Source organism: Salvelinus fontinalis, chromosome 36 (genome assembly GCF_029448725.1).
Source record: "Salvelinus fontinalis isolate EN_2023a chromosome 36, ASM2944872v1, whole genome shotgun sequence".
Taxonomy (NCBI): Eukaryota; Metazoa; Chordata; class Actinopteri; order Salmoniformes; family Salmonidae; genus Salvelinus; species Salvelinus fontinalis.
The window spans coordinates 8245690-8266029 of NC_074700.1; the positions used below are offsets into that span (position 1 = coordinate 8245690).

General features: G+C 41.6%; 1 protein-coding gene across 5 annotated transcripts in view; it reads left to right on the top strand.

Moving 5' to 3' along the window:
* The window catches only part of LOC129835155 (protein Dok-7-like), a 51076-nt gene extending 30950 nt beyond the window's left edge, over window positions 1-20126 (top strand). For 4 of the 5 annotated variants that reach the window (XM_055900572.1, XM_055900575.1, XM_055900573.1 and 1 more), the window contains 2 exons: window positions 16230-16406; window positions 18365-20126. In XM_055900572.1, coding sequence (XP_055756547.1) covers window positions 16230-16406; window positions 18365-18525 — 338 coding nt within the window. In that variant the 3' untranslated portion in view covers window positions 18526-20126. The remainder of the gene's footprint in view (window positions 1-16229; window positions 16407-18364) is intronic. The other variant, XM_055900574.1, reaches the window with a different exon arrangement.
* The last annotated feature ends 214 nt before the right edge of the window (window positions 20127-20340 follow it).

Genomic DNA, 20340 nt, shown 5'->3' on the forward strand with positions numbered 1-20340 from the left:
GTGTCTACTGCTGTCAGGTCAGGGCGTGACTAGGGGGGTTTCTAGGTATTATATTTCTATGTTGGTGTGTGTGTATTTTTCCCAATTGAAGGCAGCTGATAATCGTTACTTCTAATTGGGGATCATACTTAGTATGTCCTTTTTCCCACCTGCTTTGGGGGATATTGTGTTGTATGAGTGCCTATGTGCGCTACATATTTCACGATCGTTATATCTTTGTTGTTTTGGAAGTCTCACTATCGTCAAAATGTGGAACTCTACTCACGCTGCGCCTTGGTCCAATTATTCATACGACGGTTGTGATAACTGCTTCTATACTTCATATTTTGGCGTATTTAGTACACGACATCCGGGAACTTTTGGCATACTAACTATATCCATACTATGACCAATTATCATACTACAGTTGTGGCCAAAAGTTTTGAGAATGACACAAATATTAATTTTCACAAAGTCTGCTGCCTCAGTTTGTATGACGACAATTTGCATATACTCCAATGTTATGAAGAGTGATCAGATGAATTGCAATTAATTGTAAAGTCCCTCTTTGCCATGCAAATGAACTGAAATCCCCCCAAAACATTTTCACTGCATTTCAGCCCTGCCACTAAAGGACAAGCTGACATCATGTCAGTGATTCTCTCGTTAACACAGGTGTGAGCGTTGACGAGGACAAGGCTGGAGATCACTCGGTCATGCTGATTGAGTTCGAATAACAGACTGGAAGCTTCAAAATGAGGGTGGTGCTTGGAATCATTGTTCTTCCTCTGTCAAACATGGTTACCTGCAAGGAAACACGTGCCGTTATCATTGCTTTGCACAAAAAGGTCTTCACAGGCAAGGATATTGCTGCCAGTAAGATTGCACCTAAATCAACCATTTATCGGATCATCAAGAACTTCAAGGAGAGCGGTTCAATTGTTGTGAAGAAGGCTTCAAGGCGCCCAAGAAAGTCCAGCAAGCGCCAGGACCGTCTCCTAAAGTTGATTCAGCTGTGGGATCGGGGCACCACTAGTACAGAGCTTGCTCAGGAATGGCAGCAGGCAGGTGTGAATGCATCTGCACGCACAGTGAGGCGAACACTTTTGGAGGATGGCCTGGTGTCAAGAAGGGCAGCAAAGAAGCCACTTCTCTCCAGGAAAAACATCAGGGACAGACTAATATTCTGCAAAAGGTACAGGGATTGGACTGCTGAGGACTGGGGTAAAGTCATTTTCTCTGATGAATCCCCTTTCCGATTGTTTGGGGCATCCGGAAAAAAGCTTGTCCGGAGAAGACAAGGTGAGCGCTACCATCAGTCCTGTGTCATGCCAACAGTAAAGCATCCTGAGACCATTCATGTGTGGGGTTGCTTCTCAGCCAAGGGAGTGGGCTCACTCACAATTTTGCCTAAGAACACAGCCATGAATAAAGAATGGTACCAACACATCCTCCGAGAGCAACTTCTCCCAACCATCCAGGAATAGTTTGGTGACGAACAATGCCTTTTCCAGCATGATGGAGCACCTTGCCATAAGGCAAAAGTCATAACTAAGTGGCTCGGGGAACAAAACATCGATATTTTGGGTCCATGGCCAGGAAACTCCACAGACCTTAATCCCATTGAGAACTTGTAGTCAATCCTCAAGAGGCAGGTGGACAAACAAAACCCCACAAATTCTGACAAATTGATTATGCAAGAATGGGCTACCATCAGTCAGGATGTGGCCCAGAAGTTAATTCACAGCATGCCAGGGCGGATTGCAGAGGTATTGTAAAAGAAGGGTCAACCCTGCAAATATTGACTCTTTGCATCAACTTCATGTCATTTGACACTTATGAAATGCTTGTAATTATACTTCAGTATTCCATAGTAACATCTGACAAAAATATCTAAAGACACTGAAGCAGCAAACTTTGTGGAAATAAATATTTGTGTCATTCTCAAATGTTTTTGCCATGACTGTACATACTCAATTTACGTCACAAATAGTATGGTTAGTGCGATTCTTATGAGTATTCAAACACAGCTTATGTGTTTAAAAGACAAAAATATTTCCAGAGCTTTCTTACATCTCCTAAATATAGGACAGACACTTGAAAACCTTATTCCATATGATTTATGATCTTTTTTTTGCCATTATGAATGTGTTATTCAATGCGTTTCTATGGGCTATAGTAGTGCAGGCCAAATTAAATATATATATATATAAGAAACCAGAAGGGGTCCTACAATTCCAAATCAAATTGATCCATTGTAAATAATCCATTGTATGACCATCTTAAAACAATTCCATGTTAGCGTAGCACCCCCCCCCACACGCATGCCCAACTAGGAGAGGAGAGGTAAGCTACTGAACTTGATGTAGCAAGAATGATGAGAGCAAACACTTGCACTTTCTCTTGACCTACGTATTGCATATAGGATGTAGCACATCTTTTAGCGTGGGACGATTTGCAAGCAGAGACAAATAAATAGGTTATCAATATTTATTGAACAGGAAAGGGCTATGTTATGCGTGCGTTACGCCTTTTCCTTTTCAATGATAATAACATTTTTGATTGCAGCTCAAATCACCTTGGTTAAGCGCCCTCCACTTCTTTCCATTACCAATATTTATTTACAGACACTGTGGTAAACAATCGCCTAATCATATTTAAGATCATTTCTTTGGAAAGCCCAAATGCCACGTGATTCTCCACCCATTGAATTGGCAGCCTAGACCTACTCTATTTCATTGAGACCCAGAGCCGCTGGAAAATGTGTGTCGAGACAGGATTTTCCTCTGTGCATTTCAATCTTGCTTGGCGCCGCCACACCCCTTTCACACCCCTTTTCAAAGCAGCAGCGCCAACCGGGCCACAGTTTTGCATTCCGGTTCAACATTCACCTACTCTGTCACATTCTACCATTGAAAACCATTGAAGACCACACGCAGAAAAAATCCTATTCGTATTTGAGCAATATGATTGGCCGTTCATTCAAGCACCACTATGCTCCCGCGAGTCAACTCTTCTCAAGCACTCGAGCAGTACAGAAATTGATAGCTACGTTCACACAGCACATGCGAGTTGTCCTGAGCTAAAAGAAGCGCCCATCAATCTACCGTACTCGCTGAGCTTATTTATTTTAGGGAAAGTGATTTTTCAAAAGTTAAGCTTCAATAGTGAACATACTATTAATATGCTGGCTACTGTTGATAGTCCGCAAAAAGAAAGCTACAAAAATACACGTTAGCATTTGTCTTGGCTAGCCTACTGTAGCCAGGTCGATATCTACTGTATTTTGGAATGCAAATGTTTTTAATTAAGGGGGAGAGTCTTATTTTGAGATATTCATTTTTAGAAAGAAATATGTACAAAAATGTAATTCTAAAGAATAGAGTAATGACTTACATTGCTAAATTATATTAAACTGATGTTTAATACATATCATAATTACCAAATATAGCTTGTTAACGGTTGAATATGAGAAAGCATGCCAGGCTATAGGCTCTGCAATGACCCCAATACATTTAAAAACTACACCATGTCCGGGACAGTAGAAATTCTGTTTGGGCCAGTAGATTTTTGGGCCAATGGCTAGCAGATACCATAGACTCCCAGTAATTGTGCTAACGCTAGTTAGCATTGGCTCGCAAAACTACTTCTTAACTTCATACTGCACACAGAGAAGGAGATAAAGGGTAGATAAATGGTCTTATTGCCAACATCCCAAAGTATCCCTTTAATGTTGGACCATGTCATAGCCTACAAATAGGGCCCATTTGGGACCTGTTTTGCCTGACCAGGTCATGAGATCTGGAAAAACTCCAGGCCCCAGAAAATAAAATACATTTTGACACACCACTTTTGAACCTGTGGTGCCACCTCTGTTGAGACCACACTTGATCTTGCACACCCAACTAGTAGAAGAGAGGCCACTGAACTTGAAGCAGGGATTGCTGAGAGGGTGTGAATAATGCGTCAGAGGTGCTTTCAATACAATCAGTAGGCTTAGTCTAACTCATAGAAATCAGAAAGATGTCTGTTTCCAAATAACCTACGAAACAAATCAATTTTTCATCTCAAATTGTCCGCCTGACCGAATGCAGCCCTCTATTCCAGTGTTCTGTCTCACTGTAGACGGAAATGAGCACGGAGAGAGCAAAATAATCCAGTCTGTCATTGATGTTACAGTTATTTGTGGTCTTTGTTTTGTCTGAATACTGAGTCAATCAAAACATCTTCAAAGAGTGCCCTTAAATTGCCTAGACCATGACAGTTCTCAGTTGTCTGTCTCAACTGAATTTCACCTTGCCCTTTCTGGCACAACTTCCTGTGCTCTCGCGCCATTAAAGTGGATCATTTTGATGAGTCATCTATCTTGAATCAACATATCCCCTCCATCACCTGTTACTCTGTGTGCATGACCGTGTGGAATGGCAGACAGACAGCACCCAGGTGGATTTATACAGAAACCAGATGCAGGGGTCAGAGAGGGCAATGGTGAAGTCTCAGAAGCGGTGACGAGGTACAGACAGGTCTGCGACACCTGGAGTGCTCTGTGAAATTGAGCCAAGCTAATGGACTCTGGTGCCTGACAGGTAAAACTTCATTTGAAGAGGTGTACACAACTTGTATAGAACACCTAAGCATGAGAATAGCATGCTATTCACCTATTATTTGTTTGGGGTGGAGATGTGGTGGAGTTGTGTCTACGCTGTATTCTGACTTAATTTCCTCAGAATTCCACACATTTTATACACTTCAGGGTCCTATTGGATCCAGAATTGGTGCATCGGTACCGCTTGCCGTGCAGTAGCAGAGAGAACAGTATGACTTGGGTGGCTGGAGTCGACAAACATTTTCTCAGCACCCCCACCACTAAACCTCTTCACTCGGCCACGTTCCTCTGACACCGCCTGGTATAGAGGTCCTGGATGGCAGGGAGCGAGCTCGGGCCCCAGTTATCTACTGGGCCGTACGCACTAATCTCCGTAGCGCCTTGCGTTCGGATGCCAAGCAGTTGCCATACCAAGCGGTGACGCAGCCAGTTGTCATGACGTTGCCCTCTTTGGGTACAGCGAGCACCATCCCCCTCTCTCTGCATCACCCCTCTCTCTCTCTCTCTCTCTCTCCTACACCCAGGCTGCTGTTAGGCAGGTCATAAATTCCTGGAGGAGATTCTTCCTCATGGCCAGACAGTATAGAGAGAGAGTGAATTTTCATAGAGAGAACAAAGGAATTTCTTCCACCTCAGAGAACTTGAGAACTGAACAATATTCATGTTCTGGAGAATGTATAAAAGGTCGGTGAAGCAGCCAGCTACGAACTGGTCCGTTTGGTACAATTTTGTGAAACTCATGAGAGACAATACAGCCACATTACCATAACCCTGTTTATACAAGAGTCTCTGTTGTGGGGCTTGCATCTAATTGTTGAATGGGATGAATGAGTAAAGATGAAACTATTTGTGATATTATGTAATGTGCTTTTAGACTGTTTAATGGAAACTCCAATTCCCTTTGGAGTTTAATTAAGTCATGGGCCCGCCCCATGAGCGCAGACATTGATCTGGAGTCATGGGACCGCCCCTTTCTACTCTTCCGAATATAAACCCCACCTTGGGAATTTATCTTCAGACCATGCATCTCTCAATTACGAGAGGGCTAAGGTTTGAGCCCATTGGTGAATTCTTAACCATACCACGTGGTGAAACTCTGAGACTATCTAACTGACAGAATAAGAACAATTATTTGACACTAATTACTAGTCTGCAGCTAGGAATTCGGTATCATTGAACTCGAAGACTGACAAACCGCCGAAACATCTATTATATAACAACATTGCTGAATGTTACTCTGAACTATCCATTCTAACCACGGCAGAGAGAGAGGTTGGACAAACTCTCCAACAGAAACAAACTTTCCAACAGGGATCACGGCGACACACTGAAATATATATATATATATATATTGATTGCAATTATTCCCGAACGAGTGAGCGTTCATGTGCAAAGGATTAGCATTTCAATTGTTATAATTATCACTTTGTAGTGTCTTTTATCTCAGTCGACCCCCACTTTCCTTTTTGTCAACCAAGATACCGGTTTATCCCACTAGGGAAACTCCACTATCATTTCCTTGTAACTATCTACTGTTTGTTTGTGTGCATTTCTGTGATTATTTAGTTAGTAAATAAATTATTTAAGACAATTGATGTATGGATGACTCATAGTGAAGACTGGGTTCGTGGAGATAACCAACAATTTACGACGTTTGGAATGAGACTAACGTGAGGTAAAGAATAATTCATTAATTGGAAGACAAATTGATCAGATTTTAAAATATCTGAAAGTTATATTAGGAAAATTATAACTTTGTAATCTGAATATTTTCCTTGGTGCCCTGACTTCCTAGTTAATTACAGTTACATGATTAAGTTAGTTTAATCACCTAATAATAATTAGAGCATTTTTTATAAAAATAAGTCTTCAGTTTAATGATGCCAAAGACACGACACAGTCTAGAAGCTCTCAATGGTGCAGCTGTAGAACTTTCTGAGGATCATCTGGCCCATGCTGAATCTTTTCAAATCAAATGTTATTTATCACGTGCCGAATACAAATAGTGTAGACCTTACTGTGAAAGGCTTACTTACAAGCCCTTAACCAACAATGCAGTTCAAGAAAATAGCTATTATTTACTAAATTAACTCAATTTAAATCATAAAATCAAATCAAAAAGTAACACAAGAAAATTACATAACAATAACGAGGCTATATACAGGGGTTACCGGTACCGAGTCAATGTGCGGCGGTACAGGTTAGTCGAGGTAATTTGTAAAGTGACAATGTGTAACTAATAAACAGCAAATAGCAGCAGTGTAAAAACAAAGAGGGGGTGTCAATGTAAATACTCTGGTTAGCCATTTGATTAATTGCAGTCTTATGGCTTGGGGGTAGAAGCTGTTAAGGAGCCTTTTGGTTCCAGACTTGGTGCTCCGGTACCGGTTGTCGTGCGGTAGCAGAGAGAATAGTCTATGACTTGGGTGACTGGAGTCTTTGACCATTTATTGGACCTGGATGTCAGGAAGCTGCCCCGTACACACTACCCTCTGTAGAGCCTTACGATCAGATGCCGAGCAGTTGCCACACCAGGCGGTGATGCAACCAGTCAGGATGTTCTTGATGGTGCAGCTGTAGAACTTTTTGAGGATCTGGGGACCCATGCCAAATCTTTTCAGTCTCCTGAGGGGGAAAAGGTGTTGTGCCCGTTTCACAACTGTCTTGGTGTGTTTGGACCATGATAGTTCCTTAGTGATGTGGACACCAAGGAACTTGAAACTCTCTTTAGCTTGCCTGGTAGGCTCGCGTCACTGGACAGCTCGCAGCTGGGTTTCCCTTGGTAATCTGTGATAGTATCACCTTTTCCACAGTGTAGTTTATGAAATGCTGACCTTATAACTTTCAAGAATGACATTTGGAGACCCAAGTAATAGGCTTCTGTAGCCATGCTCAAATGACAGTAGAGCGCCAAACCTACCGAGTTGATTTATGATTTCTAGAATGTTTTAATTATAGGCCCTGACTTTTCACTGTCTTTTTTTACAAAATGTGTTTTGTGTTAAATTAGCCACTATCAGTAGCCAATGTTAGTTATACACCCACATACATTTATATCTGTCACTTTAGTGTTACTTTCCATACATTTTTGCATCATTGCATTACATAGTTAGTTTACCTTTCTTTCCCCTGTCATGTTCGTGTGGTTGTTCCTGAGGATCGCTAGCAATAGTGGATGATATTAGGCTAACGTATTACAATTTGGCAAATCATTTAGGCCAATTTGAATCAATATGGAACGCAGACCATATGTAGCCATTTAAACCTGGAGCCTGGCGCATGGTTCACGACGACTGGACTGTTGTCATCACAGTTCCATGATTAGTAAGGATAATTAGGGTAGGTTTATAGCACTACTGTTCAGCCCCTATTGTACACTTCTCACCTTCCAATATTTCATCGATTGAACAATTACATTTGACAACTTTCAGGATGAATCAAACCACTCTTTTTTTATTCACCAATATATTTTGTGCATTAGTCTGTAGAGAAAATTCAAATACAATTAGAATGAAAAGGTACACCAAATTTGAAAGGATGGCTTTAGAAAATGTACAGAAACCCCATTGAATGAAAACTCTGTTGGCCAGCAAGTGGGAGGGTTTTCAGTGGTTGAATTAAATGTATTCAGTGCACGCAAGAGAACTATGCTGAGAAGGAAAGGCATGCCTAAGAAAGGAGCACATTTCCTCTATCTGAGTGCCTTACCTAACATCTGTAAATAGCATTACAGAATGGACAATAGTAGGTGAATGCACAGTAGTGCCTGTGTCGGGCTAGCTTTATGCATTGAAGTATTGTACAGTACAGTGAGTCAGAACTTGTTTTGGTAACACACTGTACACTTCTCAGGCCTCTGTCTGCTTCCATGTCTGTGGCTCACCTCACCTGTGTTTTTGAAAATTGCTGAGAGATTCACTCTGGCTTTGTATTTATGTAACTCAGTAACTCATGTTGCATAATGAACACACATTCTTGTGCTGCAGCTGTGATGCGTACACAGGGGAGCACAGGGCCCTTCCTGATACGTCCCCTTAGTCCTTTACACACCTGTTCTAGAACTATCCTTACCGCTGTCTCACATTGGCACCACATCCATCACTCACTCCACCGCTCATTTGCCTGCCGCACCTGGCTTTAGTTCCCATGTCACCTTCCCACCCTCCTCCTGTTGAAGCCATAACATGATTCATTAGTGCAAGAACTCCCTCTAGAACTCAGAACACTCTTTAGGACAGGTCTTTGGTCATGAGCACTGGGGACAGTGTTGTTAACCTTACGAAAGCATTAGCTGTCTAGCGACTGTACATTTTTATGCCCAACAACCTGTGCTGCACAATTCCTCGAGCTTCTCAAAACTGGCCACCTTTAGCTCCTTATTAAAAACAACCGTTCTTCTCAAAATTCACAGAACGTCTGTGACAACATAATCTTTCCCATGGGCTCAATAAAACAAATCCTCACTGCCAGTGTCCCCAAACAAAAAACTAGCATAGAAGCACAGAGCCCCTGCTTACTGCATCAGCACCGACCATTGGCACTTTGTTCTAAAAGCTGGAGCAGTCGACTGTGCTGAGCTCCTGTCGCTACTCTTAGCCAGGGGTTACCTCCGTGACATCCACTTTCAAAGAGAATCCACAGAGCGGTGCTGCTTCACAAAGAGCCATCTGCCAAAATGGCCTCCCCCATGCTGGGCTAACTCTGTGTGAACGCTGTCTAAAGGGCCCCTGCACTAAGCTGTGGGCATGCCCACTGTTGTAATGGACAGCCATTATGGCCTGTTGTGAATGTGAGGGCCAGTTAATGTGATCAATTAGGCATCAGACCTCACAGATGATGCCAAAGGACAGACCCGCAGAGACTCTGGCAGTCTCTAATGGCTTCGCAATGACTGTGGAGAAATATTGCCCTGTAACTGTTAGTGCGCAGCTGATTAGGGGGTCCATGTCGCCATTTTGAAGGATTTAAATGGAATGAAGGAAAGGAATCACTGTAGAAGTAGCTTTGTCCGAGCCAGAATAGCCCACAGGGCAGGAGCCTATTTACTGTTTCTGTAGCGTGAGGCAGCTTGATGTACAGGTACAGCCTCTGCATAGGACACAGGAGTATGCATGACAGCCTCTGCATAGGCATAGGAGTATGCATGACAGTACGTCCGCGCAAATTGTTTAGCAAAATCGTAAATTCCCCGTATAGTATGTGAGGGCTTGCAAATCTGACAAATCGCCGCACTATTTCCCGCATAAAACAGTCAAATCATTGCAATATTTTTGCATAGAAATTACCCATCAACGCAGAACAAGAAGATGGCTCGCAATTTCAACCAATCGCTGCACATTTACCTCATAATGGTAAAATCAAGCAAGCCACACGTCAACAAACGTTTTCTCTCGTCAACGCATTTTCGTGACAAATTGGATAAAAATCATTGCATATTGCCATGCAAAATGTCAGAATTGCCGCAGCAAAATCAAGCATTTTTGCCCGCAAATATATATTTAAAAAATCGGCCAAATCCTGGATGGCATGAGGAATACTGTAGTTTGACTGTCTTGAGAGAAGCTGAACGAAACAGAGGCTTGTGTCAAACACTGTAGGCAGTGGCGGATTTAGATATAGGCGACATGTGCAGCAGCCCATGGCGGCACGGGGCGCCCGCACAAATAAATTCAGAATGGTAACATTTGCGCGATCGGTTTTCTATCGCTCATTTGCACGTCACGTCAATGATATCATGTCACCGTGTGGAACTGTGGGTCAATTAACCTTGTCGGAGTGGGCGCTCTGATTCTAGTTTGTGAGTTAGGCAGGCTACTGCCTGGGAAGGTCTCCCACTCAGAAGTACGAGATGGGGAGGGGGGCGGGGGTAGGCTGACCTCAGGTCTCCCCACTGGAAGCCCGAGGTAGGGGGAGCGGGGGAATCTATCAAATAGCACACCTCTAACTTTGTACAGTACTAATGCAATTAGTAAAATCAGCCACACTACGAAATGCTACCAAATAAACAACAAATCATACTGTGAACTTATAGTTTCACAGACATATTGTTGCATTTTTTTCTGGTTAATGCGAAATCATTAAGAATAATATAAAACCAGTCTGCACACCACCAAGGTGAATTGGTTTAGTCTTGACTCTTGGTTGACAGTGTTGGGGGATGGGTAATGTATTGTGAGTGCCAAATCAACACAAATGGACAAGAAAAGGTCTAAGCCATCAGGTGCCCAGTTTAGGAAAAAGAGGAAAGAAGAAGAGGAGAAACGTGCAGCTAAGTCATCTCTTTATGAGTATAATATTATGCATGTAATGAAATAGGCTAGTATAACACTTATGTTTGTTAGCCTATGTTGCTATAATGCTTGCATTGCTATTACACATAGGGCGACAATATGATGTTTTCTGTCCAACTAGCTTACTTAACATTGGATATAATTCCACACAGTTTCATCATGATAATGTGTGTAGCCTGCAGAAAAACGATTACAACCTAACTAGCACATTATTGATTTGGGTAACTTTCATTGAGGTGACATCATAAAGGTTTTCTGTGATTGTATTGACTAGGTCCTGAGCTCAGTCAGGGGAATTTCCAATGCTGTAGGCTAACTTCAAATATGTCTATATTATGCTCATATTTTGTATCTTTGGTGATATATTGAGTCTTTTGGGGTGTCTTATGCCAAGAATTAGCCAAGGAGGTTGTATGGTTCATTTGGTTCCCTATTCTGAAAGTTTGATCAATTGTGCATAATGACATGTATATTTAATTGTGCTACAAATGTATTTCGGGTGTCAGACTCATATACTGTATTTCAATGCAAATTCAGGGTCACTTCTGAAATATTTTGGAGCACCCTCTGGCACTGGCCAGGATGAGGAGCCATCCACCTCCTCAGCCACACAGGCCTCTTCACAAATGTTGTGTGAGACTGAGGATGAGGATGAAGACCCATTTGCTTCCACTTCTCCCCAGCAGGATTCTTGAGGTGTGTGTGGGGGTACACGCACATGTGTTTATGTGTGCATACCTGCATAACATAATCAAAATCAATAATTTCCCTTTTGCAAAGTTTAAAGTTTCCAGTTTGTAGGTAACAATGATGATTTTATAATTACTGGGTATGTATGTGGGATGTTCCACCACTATAAATGCTGTGAATAACGTGTGTAAACTAATGCCCATGTGATCTCCATTAGAAATGCCTGTAGCAGCATCCCCACCAAACCCTGCTGCTGAGGATGAACCACTGTCTACAGACCCTGCTGACTGACCTTCAGTTCTCACAGACAGAATTCGGACACAGCTAGTTTGCAGAGGACCAAGTGAGGTACCACCTAACTTTGTTCTCCCAAGGAATGAGAGTGATAGAAGAAGTTGCCACCACCAGTATTTCAGGAAGACCTTGTTGAGTGGTGAAAAAATCCCTAGAAGTTGGTTGGTGTATTCTGAAAGAAACAACAGCCTCTTCTGCAAACTCTTTTCTAGGAAGAAAATGTATTTAGCAAACTCAGGACTGACAGACTGGAAACATGCAAGTTCTTTGCTGACTTCACACGGCAGCAGTCCAGAACACCAAAACTGCATGGAAAGAACTGTCAATAAGGATCAAAAAAGGGGAAACTATTGATAAGCACAAGATGGCACTTATGTAGGCTGAGAGGATAAGATGGAGAGAGAGGTGTTGACACGTCTGACTGCTATTGTGCAGTCTCTGGCAATTAGACATCTGGCACTAAGGGGACACACAGAAACACTGTACTCTCCATCAAATGGAAATATCCTCAAAGAGGTTGAACTGATGGCACAATTTGATCCAGTCATGAAAGAGCACCTTAACTGTGTCCAAAAAGGGACTTCAAGTCACACCACCAGCTACCTTGGCCACCAAATAGAGAATGAACTCATTGATTTGTTGAGCAGCAAGGTCATTTCAATAATGGTGAGTGACATCAAGCTGGCAAAATTCTTCTCTATCATTCTAGATTGCACCTCAGATGTCAGCCACACTGAACAGTTTTCAGTTGTGATTAGAATTGTGTCACTGAAGGAGGAGCCCCACATAAAGGAACATTTTATGGGAGTTATGGAGGCAGAGGAGTCCACGGGCCAACATTTGGCATCTCTGATTCTCAAAAGATTAGCTAAAAATTCCTTTTGAGGACTGCAGAGGACAGTCTTATGATAATGGGGCCAACATGAGAGGCAAAAACAAAGGTGTCCAAGCCAGACTCCTGGAAATGAATCCAAGAGCTCTATTTGTGCCATGTGGGGTTCACACATTGAACCTGGTTGTGGCTGATGCTGCTAAAAGTTCTGTCGATGCCACAGGTTACTTTGGCATCTTACACAAACAGACACCTTGTTCTCAGCCTCCACACAGCGATGGGCCATCCTGAAAAAACATGTGGACATCACTTTGAAGATGTGGACTAAGACAAGGTGGGAGAGTAAAGTTAAGAGTGTTGAGCCACTGCGGTATCCGGCAGCAACGGTGAGAGATTGAGGTGAGGGATCAAACCAAAGACCCTGTGATAAAGATTGAGGCCCAGTCCTTGTCAGAGGAGTTGGGATCATACCACTTCAGCATCTGTACAGTGGTGTGGTATGACATCTTAAGCCAGATCCAACATGTGAGCAAGCTGATGCAGTCTCCCAGTATGCATGTGGATGTTGCAGTCAGTCTCAGAAAGACAGAGCGAAGTCTCAGCAACTACAGGGCATCAGGCTTTATGGCTGCACAAACTTCAGCCAAGGATATTTGCGAGGGAATGAATGTAGAGGCCGTTCTACAACAAAAAAGTCTAAGGTCCACAAAGAGGCACTTTTCATACGAATCATTTGATGAGCCTTTGAGTGATGCCCTGAAGAATCTGGGGGTGACATTTTTCAAATGTGTGGTTGATGCTGCAACCTCAACCTGCCACCTTGGAAAATGTGGGAGGGAAGTTTGGAGTGCTGTCAACCTTCCAAAGTCTCTCAAATGAGGAGCTGACAGAACAATGTGAGGCCCTTAGTATGACTCTGCACTATGAAGAACACTCAGAATTGGATGGCAGAGAGCTTGCAGAGGAATTGAAGAACTTGCCTGACTTGCCAGATGGCAGTTGTGCAATTTAGTTTGTGTGTTTCTTGCTTGAAGTGCAATAGTGTAATAATCAGATTCTCTTCTTTATATGTGCGTTATTATAGTTGTGTATTTGTGTGATATAGGATTTGTGCAATTTAGTTTTATTTGTGTGTTTTTTGTTAGCAATAGGGTAATAGTGTAATAATTTGATTCTCTTTTTTATTTATATACTACAATTTGTTTCTATTTGTCTTTGTTACTTCTTTTTGATATTTATGAGTCTTATTTTTGTATTTATTTATATAGTTTTAAATGTTATGATTAATTATTTTTTGTTGTTCCAAATGTCTGAATAAAAGGTTTTATCCTAGTTGTATCTGTGAAACATTTGTATTTGGTGTTTTAGATCCCGAAGGAAGCTAGCTAACTTTACTGCAGGAGAAAGTGATGTCAATCCTCCCATGATCTGTTTAGAGCTGTCTGTGTAGAGATATATCTGTTTTGATATCCCACTGTTTTCACAGTCAGACGCACAACATAACTGTTGTTTTATATATAAAGGGCCTTTAATGTAGTGTTTGTTCTTCCATAAAATGGCCCCTGGCTTTAGAGAGTAGCTAGATACACTGACCTAGAAAGATGATTTTGATGTGTGGATTTAACCATGTTTACTAAAGAAGAGCTGCTTCCAGTGTTTTGCATCTTGCCATTGGTGGTAGTAGATAAGTAGGCTAGAATAGCAGATGTAGTCACGTTAACAGTAATGATTTACAGTGCCTTCAGAAAGTATTCACAGCCCTTTACTTTTCCCACATTTTGTTGTGTTACAACCTGAATGTGTAATGTATTACATTTAGCCTTGTGTCCCAGACCTATACACAATACCACAATACTCCATAATGTTAAAGTGGAATTTTGTTTGTAGATTCTTTCTAAATTACTAAATAAGGTCAGGAATGAAAATGTCCTTAACAAATCGCATATTAAGTTGCATGGACTCATTCCGTATTCAATAATAGTGGTTAACATGATTTCTGAATGACTATCCCATCTCTGTACCCCACACATACAATTATCTGTAAGTTCCCTCAATTTGTTGAGTGTTGAATTTCAAGCAGAGATTCAGCCACAAAGACCAGTGAGGGTTTTCAATGTCTCGCAAAGAAGGGCACCGATTGGTAGATGTGTAAAAAAAAAAATAAAAAAAAAAAAAAAAAAAGCAGATGCTGAATATCCCTTTGAGCATGGTGAATTTATTAATTACACTTCGGATGGTGTATCAGTACACCCAGTCACTACAAGATACAGGCGTCCTTCCTAATTCAGTTGCCCGAGAGGAAGGAAACTGCTCAGGGATTTCACAATGAGGAAAAAGGGGATTTCAAAACACGTAGAGTTTAATGGTTGTGTTATAAGAAAACTAAGGATGGATCAACAACATTGTAGTTGCTTCACAATACTAACCTAAATGACATAGTGAAAAAAAAGAAGTCTGTACATAATACAAATATTCCAAAACATCCATCCTGTTTGCAACAAGGCACTAAAGTAAAACTGCAAAAATGTGGCAAAGAAATACACTTTTTGTCCTGAATACAAAGCGTTATCTTTGGAGAAAATCCAACACAACACATCGCTGAGTACCACTCTTAATATTTTCAACATGGTGGTGGCTGCATCATGTTATGGGTATGCTTGTCATCGGCAAGGACTAGGGCATTTTTGGGGGGATTAAAAGGAAAAGTGTTGACACCTACTGTAGCTGATAAAAAGCCACTTCTCTGAAATGCACATATTTTAGCTGTGGTCTATACCATTGTATGAATAAGACATTGAGGTCAATGGCACTCAGCAACCCAGCAATGTAGGCCTTTTACCCTGAATGGCTTTCAGCTTTATGACAGGCAAAGCACTTTGGAGACCTCCTCTTATCACTATGCACATCTGAGAGCTGGTTCAAAACGTGTTGATTGAACATATTGACTCTGTATTTCTCTCATTTGTGTGTTTGGCAGAAAATACTTTCCTGACAAATGGATATAATAGACAGCTATTGGTTGTATAAACATTTTTCACAGCATTTCAACTGTTCATCAATAAACTATGACTCTAGTACTGTGTAGTACTATGTATAGTATGTTCAGTTGCACACATTTGCTAATACATGCTTGTAGGTCCTATCAAACAGATGGAAGACATAGGCTTACCTGTGCTAATTAGCTGTCTGTGTCTCCGAACACCTGTGTGTAAACGGAAGACGGACAAACATGTTGTCGGCTGCAACTGTGTTAAAACCGTATATATTTTGCATTTGTGAAGTTATTTTGATGTGATATGTTTCTAGAACTATACTGCAATTGAGAAACGTTAAGATTAATTATTTGGCTGTTTTGCCTACCAGAGCCAATTCTCCTCTAAACAGAACATGTAAGGTCCTTGGACTATAAGGAGTAACGTGAGGCTCCTTTAGTCCATTGTTGGGCTAGCATCACCTGTGCCTGCTGATAAATCGGCCTCATTCGGCCACCCAGACAGATTTGTGGTTGAATAACATCCTGGTATTTCTTCATTGGCAGCGGCCATGTTTGTGTTCCCGCCAGAAATGGCGGCTCCAGAAAGACCCCGCGGTGATGGAGTGACCTACGTCAATATTCCCATCAGCCCCACGTCCAAGAAACAGCTGAACTACATGGAGCTGGAGCATCAGGAGCAAACTGGGGTCAGGGGGACTGGCCAACACCTCCCAGGACAGAGTAAGGGCCCATTTTCTCAATAACAATCAGTCTTTTGTAGGTAATTGGTGGTTTGCTCTTCTGTGGTTCCAATGTCTTTGATCTTGCTACAAATTTTTCTATAGCCAATCGACATGATGTGCCTCTTGAAGTGCAATAGTGTACATGCAGGTACACTATATTCAAAAGTGATGGAGTCAAAGAAAATATAAAGTGGCAAACATTATATTTCTTGTGTGAGCAGAGTAAGGGCCCCACATACTCAAATCTGACCATTTTTATTTTAAGGTCCAATGCAGCCATTCTTTTTAATCTCAATATCAATTTATGGTACCTTACTGTGAATGGTAAAAAATAAACAAAAATTGCTTCTTAGCAAAGAGCGTTATTTGCAGAGAGATTTGGAACTCTTTCTTATTGGTCAATTAACGGCCCAGTGCAGTCAACAATTCAGCTGTTCCTGTGTTTTATCTAATATTGTACAACAGCTGATGAAACTAACCCTGTAAAAGTGTGAATTTGATCAGTGTTATTTCCTGATAGTTGCTGGTTGAAAATACAATCGACACAGAACATCTAACCAGCAGGGTTGCATGGGTGGGAGTTTTGGCTTTCCATGGTGACACCATGCAGTACATTGGTTAATAGACCAATAAGAAAGAGAGTTCCAAACCTCTCTGCCAATAACCTCTAGTTTTCAGATTTCCCCTCCCACTTGGCACAGACGTCAGTTCAACATCTGGTTTTGATTTACGTTTGGTTGTTGTCAACTAACGTGAATTCAACATGAAATCAGCAAAAAATGTCACCATGTCATTGGATTTAGTTGAAAGTTTTGTGAAAAAAAGCGAAATTCCCATACGTTGATGACCTTTTAAAAATCCAATTAGTTTTCCACGTTGTCATCGCATTGAATTAAAAAATGTACAACGTGGAAAGTTTGATTCAACCAGTTTTTGTCCAGTGGGTCCCCACTCAAACCACTCCCACAGAGTCCAAGTCAAATTAATGCTTGTACCCAGAAATGATTTGATATTGAAATAAAAATGGCTGCATTGGGCCTTTAACTAATTTACTGTCCGAGATGTCAGCAGGCAGGCTAAAACTCCATCCCCACCAAAACAGGCTGACATTTCTTTTCAAACAGCTCTTACACTAAAAGTGCATTATCATAATTTTCACAATTTCACAGTATTATTCTAACTTCATAGTGTGGAAATGTATATAAATCACAGGAAAATCCCGTTTTTGACTGCACTGGGCCTTTCAGATTTCTTGTTTTTTGCTCACACTAGAATGGCAAAGAGGAACAGAAGGGTGAAGAGCGACAGGGTAGCTTGCGACCACTAGCGTATCGATTCAAATCAGACTCAAGAGACTCATAGTAAATTATACTTCTCAATTCGATTCCCGCTTAGTCAGAGATAAGAAAATAACCCTTCAACGATAACGTTGATTGCTCCCCGTCTTGTGGAGCGACACTCAAGCTGCTGTCATCAGGTGCGGGGATGCGATAGCATGGTCTAATAACGTCGTTACTCTCCGGGAATATGAGGGACGCTCTTGCTCGATGCGAGAAAGGTTAATTTCCAATGCCATCTTGACGGTTTTTGTCACTTGGAGGAGAGTGCCAGCTTAGCCGAGACGGAAGGTCGTAGGGTGTTCAGAATACCGCGGTGAATTCACTTGCTCTAATGGGGTCCTCTTCCCAGACTGTGTTGTGTGTGTGTGTGTGTGTTTGTTCATTTTTCCACTTCATGAAACTGCCTGGAGAACGTATAACTGAAGCAATGGTTGTTAATGCTTCCTCTGTAGTTCACGGACAGGGAGATATTGCTGTTCTCTCTGATTTGAATGATAATCGTACATAAGTGTGGTCACTGTGTTTTTGAATAAACCTCTCTACCATGTTTATTTTATTTTTATGCATGACACCCTGAAAGGAGGGTCTACAACACTCATTATTACTCATCTCATAGACTGCTTGTTTTTTCTCTCTACAGGGAAAAGTTCCACTAAATATGCCCAGATTGACATCACTGCTACGGATGCCGCCCACAAAACGGGTACCCAGCATGCCCTGGGGCGAGAGGAGGGTCTTCACACCCTGGAGCAGAGGAGGAGGGGAGTACCACAGTGACATCACACCTCCAATCTTGACCTCCAGAGGGCCTCTGGCCCAGACCAGACTGTTGTATAAATCTCTGGAATTCACCAGAAACTTGGATTTCCGGGGGCACCTCCAGCTGCCATGATGTCAAACTCCTCAGAGATCTGCCACATTTGATTTCTCTAACATCAATCTAACATCAATTGTTGACGTCTTCGGACAGTACTGTCATTCTGCAATCACGAAAGCAACATGAAAACAAACTGTAATTAAAAAGACAAAAGCTGCTGCATGGATTTAAGGGATGTAAGGGGACATTTCAATCCCTTGTGGAACCAGACATCTCATTAGAAGGCATCACTGTCACTGTCACAGCCCTGGGCAGACTTGGGAGGAGTGGGGGGCTGAAAGTGCCAGTCTTGGAACTGAGTCATTACCCAGGCTCAAACCCCCGGAGGAGCAGTGGGTTTTTCACAGCCTCGCCTGTGCCACCCCTAATCTAATACAATACGGTTAGAATCTCGTTTGGGGGAGATGAGGAGGGAGTTGAAAAAAGCATCACCCTCCATAACTCCTCTCTGATTATCGTTATACTAATTCTATAGTGTTTAGTTGTATGAAAGCCTTGATTGGGGCCTTTTGAAAGAGGCTAGTTTAGCACAGGGCCAGATAGATAATGGATAATCAGTCTATATTTATCCTGTACAGTACATGCAGTCTTACTCATTCAGAATGTCGAAGCTACAGCGACGTTCAACAAACTTTTTAAGAACTTTATGAAGCTAATACGACAAAGTGGGCATAGACGTTCCGGCGGTGTTTGTATACCAATGAGACCAACGTGATTAAGCCCTCATTATCGGGTTCTGGTTACTCAGCCCAGGCTTGTAATTGTTCCGCGTTGGCTAAATGAACTTTGGTTGGCTTGAGTGTGCCTAATTGCCCGCTGTTGACCACATCCGTAGCGTTCGTTTCTGGGCGCTCTCCATTTGTTTTTCAACTTCACGGTTCACGTGGCTTCGCTGAGGGACAGACAGACAGAGCTTCAGCAACATACACCCTATAAATAATTCATTGGATTTTTTTTAGCTTCGCAGAAAGGAAAAATGAAAAACAATATCCCGGAAATGTTTGTCAGAAAGAAGCGCCTGTGGCCCCCCATTATGCAAACGTATATCTTTTTTTTTTTTTTAAATAGCTATATAATTTAAGACAGGAGTTCCTATGTAAATGGAACCTTATTGGAATAGAAATTTCTTCTTGTCTGTATTCCCTACTGTGTGTTGAACGTATGCGTTTGTTTTGCTGATACTTTAGACAGTCATTATTTTATTTGTGATGTTAGTGCGGTTCTCATTATATTAGTACATATATCACTTTTTCATATACGCAAATGTAACCTTGTCTAGAGAGAAATATATTTGTATTAAAACCAATATATATTTCTCCAGTATCTGTAAATACATTTCCCTGTTTCTGTTCTAGATGACTTGGACTGCCATACATTATATATTTGAAGATAATGTGTATGTACAGATCAATGTTAAGAGTTTTACACACGATGTCTGTATTTTTTCAAAAGCCTTTTATTTGAATATTTTATTTATAACAAATAACAACCTTTACTTTGACGTGTGAGTTCATTTCTTTATGTACTGGTTCACTGATTGGACTATTTTTATCCGCATGTGGCTCATTGAACATAAAGCCAATGGTTACACTGCACTTAAAACAACCTTTACAACCAAATGGTTGTTTGTTTTGGTTGGAGTAAAAGAGTCTAGTCCATTGTCATAGGGACCGGATGTTGGAGCTGCCTTAAGGGCAGTAAGTAACAGGAGGCAA